Below are 13,324 nucleotides of genomic sequence, written 5' to 3' on the forward strand. Positions count from 1 at the left end.
GGCACCTTTCTCTGGTGCCTTTCAAGCAAGCTGCTGCCCCAGCACTGGAGGGACCAGCCCATTCCATGTCTCTGCCCCTCCTACGAGTCTCAATATGGTTTCTTCTTTATATCCTTAGTTACAGGACTTCTGTTAAACTAGCCTTCAGGTGGTTCTCAATGATGGATGTTCTGTAGTTTAGTTGTAATTTTGATGTGGTTGTGGGAGGATGTGAGTACCACATTTATCTACTCCACCATCTTGACTGGGAAGCCCTCCTAAGAGTTTTATGTCCATAACCAGTCCAGTGGAAATATACAGGTGTTCTAAAAAGAGACTTGACAAGGTTGCTCTTTGGGCAGTGCAACGTGTGAGGAAAATAAAGCTGTTTTATAAACCTGGCAAGTGTGACTGGTTTCATCATTGTTTCTATGTAATTAAAAATCAAAACACTGGAGAAAAAGCAGAGGAAGCCGAGGCAATGTACAAGCAAATTATACATACCCCAACCGATGATGCAGAATTTAAGGATGTATTTTCGGATGTAAGTATTGAACACTTTGACAAGAGCCAGATACATATGGAATGCTTCTAGGCCCATCCATGTAAATGAGACCAAGAGAAAATAATGCAAAAATACAGCTGCTGAGATGCAGAGGGCTTGCATGTCATACAGAGCAACCCATGAATCCAAGAGAAAAACCAGATTCAGCAGGAGCAGAGCGGCACAAAGCTGGATGAGAATTTTGGAAGGGTAATCCCTCCGGATCTTTCTAAATGAAAAGGACAAGAAAAGAGTTAGCATCACATTCTCCTTACATGCCTATATGAGTTTTAAGCAATTCATTTTTATTCTTTGGTAAACATTTCCAGTAGTCCCCTCTTATCCACAGGGAATATGTTCTAAGACCCTCAGTGGAGGCTTGAAATTGGGGATAGTGCCAAACCCTATATATGCTATGTTTTTACCTGTACCTACACGCCTATGATAAAGTGTAATTTATATTTTATGTACAGTAAGAGATTAAAAAATAATAAAATAGAACAATTATAACAATATAGAAATAGAAGTTATGTGAGTGTGGTGTCTTTCTTTCTCCAGTAATTTTTATATTTTTCAGCTCAAGCCTATTCCTGGATCTGTGTAACCATCTCTTCTTGGTTTGGTGTCACTTGTTTCAGGGAATCCCCTGCAGAAGTCTTCATACAATAGGATCAGTGCCTCTGGTACAACATTTGCCATCAGTTGGAACACATTTTCTGTTCTTGTCTTCCACCCATGAATTTAATGCCTTTTCTGTCTTAACTAAGCATTTATCATGCACTTGTGGCTACACCTTTTGCAGTTTGAGGTGCATCAGCAACACTAGCACAAATTGCTTTTTTCTTCTTCATAATTTCACAGATAGGAGATGAGTTCTTACTGTAGACCTTAGCAACCTCAGCATATTATTTTTTTCTTGCCTTATTAAGTTGAAAACTTTTACCTTTTCACTTAAAGGAAACACTTTACAGCTTCTCTTTGACATATCTGAATTGCCAGCATCACTATTCTTGTGATTTGGAGCCATTATTAACATAATGGTTAGTTGAACACAAGCACGGTGATAACCAAGCAGGCTACTAAGTGACTAATGGGCAGGTCATGTAAACATCATGGATATACTGGACAAAGGGATGATTCATGTACTGGGTCGGATGGAGGAGTACAGTGTGAGATTTCATCATGCTACTTACTTAGAATGGTGTGCAAGTTAAAACTTATGAATTGTTTGTTTCTGGAATTTTCCATTTAATATTTTTGGACTAGAGTTGACCATAGGCAACTGAAGCTATGGAGAACCAAACCGTGGGTAAGGGGAGACTATTGGATATGTGTAAATGTCCTCTCTTTGAGCATGTGTGTATAGACATTAAAACCAACAAAAAAAGGAAAAAATCTAAACAGAATCATCAGAGGACTCATATGGAAAATTTGTCTTTGCATTTCTGTGGAACCTTTTACATGCTGACTGTTGACCCGTCCTTTTAAATAGTTTGTAGTGGTGTCTACTGAGCACCATCCCCTTTTCTTCTAAACTACTTCTAGAAGCATTGCTGCTGCTTCTCATACAACAGGCTCCTATATTCAGATCTTCAAAACATAGCCAGATTTCCCTGTTATCTTATGTTATTAGTTAAAATGAGATCATGGAAAGAAGAGTTTAAACTATAGCTAAATGAAACAGACGTAGGAAAATATAGCTAATTGATGACATGTACATGTTTATGTATGTGAAATTAGATCTGGTGAAATCATTCTGAGTAATGGCTGGCCTTATGGTAATTTAGTCTTGTTAATATTATTTTCCAAGTTCCACTGGAAGATCTGTAGTTACAGCTGGACCTTAAGTTTGGCATTCAAAGTAGATGTGTGCATTTCTTGATCAGAGTCCAAAATCTACATCTCAGAACTTACATATTGTTTCATTTAGTTTAGTTGCCTATTTTCTTTTTTTTCCATCAGAATTTGTTGGAATTCCCCCCAAAAAAGTGACTAAAGGGACCCTTTTGTAAGCCAAGAAGAAGATGCTGTAATTTGGAATGTCATTCTTTCTTTGACCTACAAAACTGCACTCACCAAGTATCTATTTTTCATTGAGGCTTTACATCCATTATTCTTCTTTAACCTACATGTGTTAATGTATTTAATCTTTTATGCTTGCTAGGTATAATTTAGAAACATATTAAACATAGCTCTTATGCTATACATAGATCTATGGTGTATTTCAAATTGTAAGCTGTTGGATTTCAGGGTCTTCATCCATCTTTCATTTCACACTTAATGTCAACTAAGTACCAGGCATCATTTTAGGGTATAAAAATGATTAAGACACAACACCTGTCTTCAGTGAGTGCATAGACTAATGGAAGGAATTGAGTATGTAAACCAAAAAGTTTCATGAAGTTTTACATAGAGATGGCTCCACTAGATGGGTGTGCAGGATAATATAGGCTGAGGAGCACATTTAATTAATACATTTTGGCAATGGAGGTGAGCATATCCTATAATCCAAATTTCCAGTTAGTTATGGATACTCACTCAAAGGCTATGTAGGTTACAAGAGTAACTGACAGAAAAATTGATGAAAGCCCACAACCAATATATGTGATAAACGTCAGAGCCATCATTTGAGCTGCTGGCAAGGATGTTCGTGATAGATCCTAGAAAATAAAATATTGTTTTCAAGACCATATATTTTAAAATAAATAAAAGAGTCATGGTTTACATTGATTGAGTGTTCTAAGTGCCCAACTCATTGAACAAACCAACAAGATAGCCATAATTATTATCATTAGGTAAAGATAATTAAATCGAGGCCCAGAGAGGTTAAGTAATTCGTCCTAGGTCATGGAGCTATGAAAGTGGAGGAGTCAGGAACCAAATTCAGTTCTGGCTGACTCCAAAGCCCATGTACTTGATCAGTGTGTTATGGTACACTGGAGAAGCACCAGGCTAGGAATCTCTAAAGACTTGAATTTGGCCTTTGGGTCTATATTTCTTAGTTCTATGATTGTGGACAATTAACTCACAAATAAGTCTTAATTCTCACTTCATTAAAATGACAAGAACAACTCTCCTTCCTACCTATCTTGCAGAACTGTTGGGGAGATTTAAATAAGATAATTTATCTAAATAAGATAATTTTAAAGTGTATTGTGAACTAAACAATTTATTGCCCATTTTAATCTGAATTCCCTAGTCCTCCTATCTATTTAAATGAGTAAAACGGAAATGTAAAAATAGAATGGGAAAGAATACTATTATGTTCAAATATTGTCCTTCAAGTGCATTTGCTTATTAGAAGGGTAATTTCATTGGTCTATAACTTTGCCACAATATCATATCTTCTGATCTATCAAAGTCATCCAGCAGATTAGACATCATGGTATGATGTCCAGCTACCCCTCAGACCCAGAATCTAAGGCCAGGTAGTATGGGGATGTTACCAGTAGGACGCCAAAGCTCGTAAGGTGGCTGCAGGTACAGATGGTTTCATTCAGCCTCCTGTGTTTGACGGAGCAGCCATCGGAAGACCAGCCTCCTCTGCCACCTGTTGGCATCGGGAAGAGTATCTATTTCATCAGCAAGGCCACAGTTCCAATAATTGCCCTTCCTCCGCTACGCCCCCTCTCCCACCTACTCAAGACTTTGAAAAAAGTATGACTGGAACCTACCGTTTCTGCCTAAGTCCCAAAATACGCATCTTACTGTTAAGTCATCCTGCAGTAGAAAGATACATCACAAATAATTAATTTATTAAACTGAAAAAACAAAAAAGCAATTAGAAAAAAACTCTTAATTTTTAGAGACTTCTTATTTTATACTGGTCCCTAGAAGCAACTGAGTCTTATATAGGTATTTCTTAAACTCAGCAATTTTGCATAGGAATCACCTTGAAGGCTTCTTAAAATGCACATTCTGATTCAGTGGGTCTGGGGGGGAGGCCTAAGAGTCTGCAGACCCCACTTTGAGTAGCAAGATCATAGATGATGCTCCATGTGAACTAATGTGAGAAATGTTTTCTCTTTGGAGGTGAGAACAGATTGAAATGCACTGAAATTCAGCAATTGATAAGAGCTTGCTTTTGCATTGCTCCTTCTTGGAAATTAGGTAGTCAGTCAGAGTGACTATATGACTCTAGTCTTACACACTGCCCTAACTGAGTCTTAAGGTTCCACTGGATTTCCTTTTTGCAAGCCAAATCTTCCAGGTATAGTTTGCACAAGGTGTTTCTGGCCAGTGAACAGTCCAGACAGGCCTTCCCCACCTGGCTTTGGTCGATGTGCTTTAATATAACTGTCACGTTTCTTGTCAAGTTCTTGACAGTCAGGTTTGCAACACTTGATGATATGACGTAGCTGATCAGAGAGAGGTTCTGCAGGGAAGGGTCCTAGTTCACCAAAGAATCAACAAGATGGCAAGGGAAAACAAAATGTTATTAGAGAATTGAAGAGTCCCTGAGGACTATTTAGTCCTCATATTTATTTTACAACCTAGGTGAGAAATTGAGGGTCAGGGAGTAAAGTGACTTTCCCAAGGACCATAATTAGAAGCAGAGCTTGTTGCACTATACGGTGCTCTAAGTACTGAGTTAAATTTCGCAAATTGACACAACAGGAACTTCATGAATCCTAAAGGGAACAACATTACACCATTTAATATATGTGCTGCCAAAGTGAGCATGACATTAAGCCATTTAAGCTGTGTGTCCTTGAGCAAGTTACTTAACCTCTCTGTGCCTCCATGTCCTCATCTGTAAAATGGGAATAATAATTTAATAGTTCCTTCCTCACAGAGTTGTTGAGAAGATTAGAGTTATTGTTTCTAAGTGCTTAGGATAGTGCTTGGTACTGGTAAACGTTGAGTATCAGCTATTGTTACATACCATCACTAACATCATTAGGTCCTGTTTAAAAATAAACTGCAGCTTTTCAGCAATTCTTTTAGCTTACGGCAGCCATAAGATATGTGAGGATTAAAAGAACCATAAGTCCCCCACTCCAAGTAAAACCTGAACAAAAGCAGTTAGTGGCAACTTTACCTGAAACAGGGCAGGTGTTTCAAAAAAGTTGAACTGTACCCTGGAAGCTAGCTGTACATCATTAGCTGGTAAATTACTCATCAGTGATGCGGGCAGAGAAATAATGCCAATACTATTCTCAGGAGCCTCAGTTTCCAGAGAAACCTGAAAATCAAGTAAAAGATATTTAAAACTGTCTTGGGCTACCATATGAGGAGTTAGAAAACACAACAATTAATTAAGATGGAGGATCATGTAGGGGCATTTATCTGTGGTGTGTTTATGTATAACCAGTTCATTTTGCTTCTCTGATGCTGCAAAATTAGAGGGGATGAGTAATAGGGAGAGGAGGCCTTGGAGCAGGAAAGAAAACATTTTAAGTATACACATAAACAGTCAGAAAGTGCAGGATATTATATGTCAATTATATCTCAATAAAGTTGAGGGCAGGGTGCAGGATAATTGCAGATCCCAGGGAGACCACGGCAGCAACACGCCACCTTGGGGACTTGTTAGGGCAAAGTATTCATAGGCCCACACGCACTAAATTGGTAAAGGGAAGACTATAAAATTAAGTTAAAAGGGAGGACTTGGTTTTACTTGGGTGTTTCCAGCCCTGAACCCCTCTAATAGGTGGACAGAAAACAACCAGCAAGCAGATAATCAGTACCACTATACATACACACTAGTATAGTAATAAAACTTGTTAAAATAATGGAATGGGTTGATAAGTAGCTGATGTTCTTGTTATTTCTCTACTACCTAAATCCCTCTGCTGGACACTTCTCCCAATTTACCCCCCAAACTTCCACAATCCAGCTGCTAAAGGGTTAACACTGGGCCACAGCAAAGGCCTCTGAGATCCTGCTCCAGCCAACACCAATGTCCTTTTTTTTTTCATTCTGTGGTGCCTCATTGTTCTAGATATTAAATATTTTGAATATCACCCCTGATTACAAGCAGTAATTGCCTCAAAACTCATATACATATAACATATACAAGACTCTCTCATATATCATGTGATGTAAGATATGATATATCATATACAAGAAAAGGCTGTTTCCACACTAAAATAGAATGTACCTGAAGATTTGTAGGGTCTTGGGCAGCGAAGGTAGTTGTGTTGAAATTACTGGAATTCACTCTGATCACAGCCAGAGCCAAAGAAGGGGAGGTTAGACTTATGGTCTTGGTTGAAAAATTCAGCTGTAAGCCAATGTCATCCACTACTTTTAGCAATCTGTAAAGATAAGTGGCAGTTCAAATTCAGCTCTCCCACTTTGTTTTCCCTGTTCTAAGCACAAAACAGAGTAGCAACTTAACAAGTCATTATGAAACTCATAGTGGGAGAAAAATACTTGGCTATAATTATGTTAGAAGCATTGTTATCACTGTAGGGTCAGTTGGCTAAGTCATACCTTTGGGCCAGAGGAGCCAGCAAGGCAGGTGGGGAACGGAGGAGTTTGCTGACTTGGTTTATCATTTCTCCTGCAATATTGGGCTCCAAGCTGCCTAAGGACAGCACTTTCTCCATCTGAGACACTTGGCTCTCAAGATCAGAAACACTGATGCTGCTGGTGTGAACAAGTTCTACAACAGAGAGCCAGATCACTTTAGGAACACATAATGAAAAAATCACTAATACAGAAACATAGACTCTGTGATCTGGCAAACCCACTCCTAGGTATTTGCCCCAGGAAAATGAAAACATTCTTAAGAAGACTTGTTCATGAATGTTTATAGCAGCTTTTTTCCTGGTAGTCCCAAACTGGAAACAACCCAAATGTCCATCAACTTCAGAAGAGATAAACTATGGCCCATCTGTACAATGGACTATATTATTCAGTAATAAAAAAGGATGCGCTACTAATACATGCAACAACATGGATGGATCCCCAGTTCTCCAATGTATTATGTTAAGTGAGAAAAGCCAGACTCAAAAGGCTACATACTGTATGATTCTCTTCATATGACATTCTAGAAAAACCAAAAGTATAGTATAGGGAAACAAAACAGATCATTGCTGGCCAGGGGCTGGGCATAGTGGGTAGGGGTTGATGACAAAGGGTTATGAGGGAGCTCTAGGGGTAGTGGAAATGTTATGCATAGTGATGGTGGTTATATGACTGTGGGTGTTTAGTCAACCTCATAGAACTATAAAATTTTCATTCACCCATTAGAACTGTATGGATTTTACTGCATGTAAATTATACTTCAAAAAACCTAACTTAAAAAATGTAAAAGCACATCAGTACACTTAGTGTATATTCGAACAAGCATAAATATACTTGTATTTAGTTTTTATCATGCATACAGGATTTTATATGGGTAACTAGAAGTGCTTTTTGTGAAAAAGAGATTATGAAATTAATAGCTGAACTACCAGCTATAAGCCTGAGTTTTAGTAATAAAAAAAAGATTTTATGTATTTATTTTAGAGAGATGGGAAGGGAGGAAGAAAGGAAGGGAGAGAATGCATCCATCAATTGCCTCTCACACATCCCCAACTGGAAACCTGGCCCACAACCCAGGCATATGCCCTGACCGGGAATTGAACCAGCGACCTTTTGGTTCACAGGCTGGCACTCAATCCACTGAGCCACACTAGTCAGGGCTTTAGTAGTGTTTTAAATTGGGAAACAATGATGAAAAAACTAACAACAAAAAGGTCTCTTAATTTGACCACTTAACATCCTATTTCTTATTTTGCACATTATTTTCTAATCTTTATCCATGTGTTAGACATATCCATGTGTTATCCATGTGTATAAACATAGTGTGCAAACTACTTATTGTTATTTTCATTTCACTCAAGACTTGAAAACTGCCCCCAAGCTTCTGTCTAGCTGTTCTTATGCACAGTTGTGTAAAAGTCATTGTGTTATGACAGTCACTGTGAGAATATCATATTTCAACATTCCACTCCTATAGAACTGTTTAGTTATACCCACTTTTTAGCTACCAGGTAATAACCCAACACATCTTTTATACATATGTCACTTTGCTTCTGTTGTCTCATTGCCTGAAACCCAAGCCTTGGGGGCAGAAGCGCAGATGCAAGAGGCTACCTTGCTGGCCCTTCTGTGTAGCCTGTTAGGTTGATTGTAAGGGTCAATGGGGTTAGCTTTGTAAAGGTGGGCATTTTAGGCTCAGGCTAATGAATTTCAGTTTTACTTTATTCTTCATCAGTCTGTAAACCTTCCCTTGACTAGAGCCCCCCTGATTTTATAATTTGGCCTAAAATTTCCATATTTATTTTAAAAATTACTTAAGAGAGAGCAGTGCAAATATGAAGAAATATCAAGTCATTTGGCAGAAGTTCTAAATCTCCTGGGGATGCTGGCACTATGGTAGAAGAGATGGGACCACAACCTGAGCTCCAATCTCATGTCACCAAGAATTTGGCTTTGCCTCAAATGATCTAAATTCTAGAGGAAGACCTGCTTCTCACTCACTGAATTGGAACTCTGGAGAGTATCCAGATTCTTTCTGCTTCCTTCCTTCCTTCTTCCCTTTATTCTTTACCCCTAAACCTACTTTGTTTCTGGGGAGCCCTTTGCAGTTTCCATGGCATTCTCATGTATGCCATTGTTCTTAACCAAGTGCTGGTAGTATGATTATGTTCATCTTCAAGTAGAGCAGGCTGAGTAAGGAGCTAAATGGCTTATCCCAGATCCCAGTGCCTGTGAGGGCCCATGCAGAGCCATGCCTAGGTATTCTGAATGTTTCTCCTCTCCTCATGGCTACGTTGGCTCAAGTCCCAGCTCTGTCACTCTGTGACTGATTTTCAAGAACACCAGTTTGTTTGTTTTTTAAATTTGTCTTCTAATTGGAGTTACTGTGTTTAGCAGTTAAAAAGTTTTTTCTTTGGTATGTTGAAAACAGTGACCCCAAAACCTTTTGTAGGAGAAGGAAACCTTTAAATAACTCATCTCAATAAAATGAGATCTGTGCTTGCCTCAGAGCTGTTTCTCTATTCTTGGTCAAAACAATTACACTCAAATGCCTGAAAGAAAGCTCTTGAAATAAGCAGAAATTATAAAAAGAAAAGACTCAATATGATCTTTTACAGATATCTTGATTTGGCAAGCTGGCAGCTGCATTTCGGGTAGCAGAGTTACAGCAAACATGGGAGCAGCTTGGCTCCTTGTATTTACCTGTCTTGTCAGGAGATGTACTGGTCCGGATGACATCCACAGGGGCAGATGTGGTGGGAGAGCGAAGTGAGGACTTCACAGGTGGCAGGGAAGTACCAGTTTGCAGACTAGGGGAAGAGATAGTTCCGGATTGGAGGAGTGTATCAATGGTAGGGCTATAACCTTTGGGAGCTGAAGGCCGGAGAGAAGGAGGGTGGATCACCCCTGTTGAGTTCTGGGTGGCAACAGATGGATGATATTGGGACTCAGATAAGGAGGAGGCACTGGAGACCCGAGAAAGAGTGGTGGCCTGAGGAGTAACTTGGACGGAATTGCCAGAAGAAGGAACTGGTGGGTCACGTGGATAACCATCAGCAAGACACATAATTGGATCCTGCAAGTCACTAAAGGAAAGAATCAGAGAGGTGCACATGAGACACAAATGAGTTACAGAGAGGTGAATCTCCTCCTCTGGCAACCATCTGACACCACCTGGAAGCTCAGGCTACACCCCCAGACCAGTGATATCACCATCTCTAAGGGTGAGAGGCACAGTGTTTTAAAAACTCCCCAGATGATCCCAATGTGCAGCCAGGCCTTAGAACCACTGCTCTATGGTCTGGACCCCTGTTACTTGAACTGGAATCCAGGAACCAGCAGCATTGGCTTCACTGGGGAGCCTCTTAGAAATGCAGAATCCAGTCCCTGCCCAGACCTTACTGGATCAGAATATGCATTTTAAACATGATCCTCATTGATTAACATTTGCAGTAACACTTGAGAAGTGCTGAAATTGAAAGGCTGTATTCATTGTTAAAATGCAAAAATTCCTTAGTCAACATGGTGATTAAATGTTAATAGTTTTTTAGGAAAAGGGTCAGCATGTTTGCTACATACCACTGCAGTTTTTCTAATTCTTCTGGGGAGGAAGGGCAGGATATTCTGACAGAACAGCAGCACTGTTCTGGAGGAGACAAAAGGAAAGAAAGAACAAAATGCATGGTTAAGAATAAGGCAAGATAGGAGCTCAGATCCATCAAGTATTATGATTCTTACACTGACTTCATTTTAAAGAGCATTTGTCTAAGACAGGTGATAAAGTAAATTCGATGCCATTATGTTGACACTTACATATACATAATAGGTGCTCAAAAATATTTAGTGAATACTTTGGGTGGGGGGGGTTATATGCACACAATATCAATTGCCCTTCAGCAACTTCTGAATTCCCAGCAGCAAGTGATTGAACTCTCCAGATAGATCTCTGTTTCTTAACAGGGTTTTACCATGTTTTCAAACACAGTATACTGAAATTTTATTAAGGAAGCAGGAAAAATCACCTTTTAGAACTTTCTAAAAATTGCCCAAGGTCAAAAGAGCCAAAACAGAAAGCTGTAACATACATAAATTTATTAATTACATTTTCAGTTTTAAAAAAGAACACATCAAAGACATGTGAAAATGAATACAGCAATAAAGAGAACTTACCCAACGGGTGAATCTTTCCTCTTTCCAAAGCCACCATTGCGGCACATATGTTCATTGTCTTATTCAGTTTTATTGTGAATGTACAATTTAATGTGCTATAAAGAGAAATATATACAACCAGAGTGTTACTAAACTGAAAACTTATCTACATATTTGTAATTGCTTTGTCAAACTTAGAGTGAGGAAAGGAGATAATGACACTGTTAACTTGCAGTTTCACTCTATAAGCTTGTAAACACCCGCCCTTACCATGGTCTGAACTTAATCCAAAAGACTTTATAGAACAAGAAATTTATAGAGGTTTACATTCACAGAGGTTGCAAACCAGAGACCCTCTGACCACACAAGGCTGCTGATTCATTTTGCCTGTCTGCACAATGAACAGGTAGGGGTGAAACTTGACTGCAAAGATAAGCATCTTGACATCTAGAATCTTACCCCCAGCTGGCTATTTGCCTGGCATCTGTAGGCATTTGAGTTTCCATTATAGGAGCCCTTTCAAATACTAGCCTAGATGAATATCAAGGTCTCTTAAACCCAAAGTGTCTCTGGCAATCCAATCTAGATTACCAGGCAACTAGGAATTTAAGACATTCTGTTTCTTTCTACTTTAGTCTTGGTGCAAAAATATTAATATCACAAAGAACAAAAAGAAATAAGTGAAATGAATTTACAGTGGATAGGGATTTGATGTACAATTTCATAGAAGACTTGCCATTATTTGTACCAATGAACAGTTTGATGAGTAGAAACTGTCATGTTAGGACTTTTACTTTCACAGAATGCTCAAGGTTCAGGTAGTGAGATTATTGAACTATAAACCATTGGCTTATGCAGCCCAGACAACCAATGGACACAATTTAAGATGATAATCTGTGCAACCTCAAATAATTGTTGGGCAATCTCTGATTCACCTTTGCATGCACTTTTTCATTTCTCTTTCTTTCCAATCTTTTCCTTCCCTCTCCTTCTCCCATGTTCCAAATTGTGTTCCTTGTTTGCTGTCTTTCACTCTGACTGGACCACTGCAAGCCATTTCTTGGTCATATTAGTGGCCATTGGGGCTAAGGACATGGTCCTTAGCCTCATAGAACCAGAAGCCAGCAACCTGACACCACCCACCTCTCTGTGCTTCATAAAGAAATGAGAAGATGGTTGTGATAGATTGATGACTGTTTGGAAGAATAAAAATTCATATATCCAAAATATCATTAATATGTATTTATTTCAGAAGAATGCCTTTGACTTTGCAAAGACTCCTTAATACCTTTATTTCTCGTAAGTAGAGAAATAATATTTATAAAAGTATTAAAAATAACTGACCTTTGAGCCTCTTCTGTAGCACACACTATAAAATAAGTCTGAAACAAACAAAGTATACAAATATACATGTTACTTTGACAGTTGGAAGTATCAGACAAGACAACCTGGACTAATCACAGCATCACTGAATCTTAGAGCCACAAGGAAGATACAATTCACATTCCTACCAGATTCCTGACATATGATCAAAGCTATTCAGGTCATACAGGCTCTGCTTATAAATACCGCTAGTGTCATGGAGCTCACTATCATGCAAGAGAGCTCATTTTCCTGGGGCCCTTGTTTTAAGAAACTAAGTTTTACATGAAGAAAAACCTACCTCCTTGTAACATCCATCCACTATGCCTAGTTTTGATTTTTGGAATAATGGAACTAGTCCACTCACTCTTTTACATGACAGATTTAGGGGAATTTGAATACATATCTCCCCAGGAATGCAGAACTCCATGCTTTCCCCAAAACAACAATTATAAACAAGGTACAGTGTGTACTATAATTACCTCACTTAGGGTTTGCAGGGTTTTGTTGAGCTCTGTTCGTCTGTTAATAAAATTAGAGAAATTGACATAAAGGAGACCATTAGTGATGTTAAATTCAAAACAAGTTAGATTTTTAGCAAATACATTAGGCATATAGTATTTATTGCTTGCAGTGTTCACTTTGAAGAAACACTGGGCATAATAAGAGATTCCTACGTAATCTTCTTTAGTGGGAAACACTAAATTACTTATATGACAAGGGAAACTAACCAGACAGAAACTGTATTGGTACTAGCTAACAGTTGCAATATAGAAATAATGGTTGAACAATCACATTATTCATTAGGCTACTGCA

The 13,324-nt window shown here is 38.7% G+C and overlaps 1 protein-coding gene and 1 pseudogene across 7 annotated transcripts in view; one reads left to right on the forward strand and one right to left on the reverse strand.

Moving 5' to 3' along the window:
• Positions 1-13,324, forward strand: part of LOC129076930 (scavenger receptor class B member 1-like) — a 36,515-nt pseudogene that overhangs the window by 18,868 nt on the left and 4,323 nt on the right.
• Positions 1-13,324, reverse strand: part of ADGRG2 (adhesion G protein-coupled receptor G2) — a 68,130-nt gene that overhangs the window by 13,540 nt on the left and 41,266 nt on the right. For all 7 annotated transcript variants that reach the window (XM_054581117.1, XM_054581121.1, XM_054581122.1 and 4 more), the window contains 13 exons: positions 12,991-13,030; positions 12,491-12,528; positions 11,168-11,262; positions 10,577-10,643; positions 9,701-10,083; positions 6,962-7,133; positions 6,627-6,783; positions 5,565-5,708; positions 4,791-4,913; positions 4,198-4,243; positions 3,970-4,073; positions 3,062-3,183; positions 484-752 (listed from right to left, as the gene is read on the reverse strand). In XM_054581117.1, coding sequence (XP_054437092.1) covers positions 484-752; positions 3,062-3,183; positions 3,970-4,073; positions 4,198-4,243; positions 4,791-4,913; positions 5,565-5,708; positions 6,627-6,783; positions 6,962-7,133; positions 9,701-10,083; positions 10,577-10,643; positions 11,168-11,262; positions 12,491-12,528; positions 12,991-13,030 — 1,760 coding nt within the window. The remainder of the gene's footprint in view (positions 1-483; positions 753-3,061; positions 3,184-3,969; positions 4,074-4,197; positions 4,244-4,790; positions 4,914-5,564; positions 5,709-6,626; positions 6,784-6,961; positions 7,134-9,700; positions 10,084-10,576; positions 10,644-11,167; positions 11,263-12,490; positions 12,529-12,990; positions 13,031-13,324) is intronic.

Source organism: Pteronotus mesoamericanus, unplaced genomic scaffold (genome assembly GCF_021234165.1).
Source record: "Pteronotus mesoamericanus isolate MK-2021 breed Mesoamerican mustached bat unplaced genomic scaffold, CSHL_Meso_final contig_65, whole genome shotgun sequence".
NCBI lineage: Eukaryota > Metazoa > Chordata > Mammalia > Chiroptera > Mormoopidae > Pteronotus > Pteronotus mesoamericanus.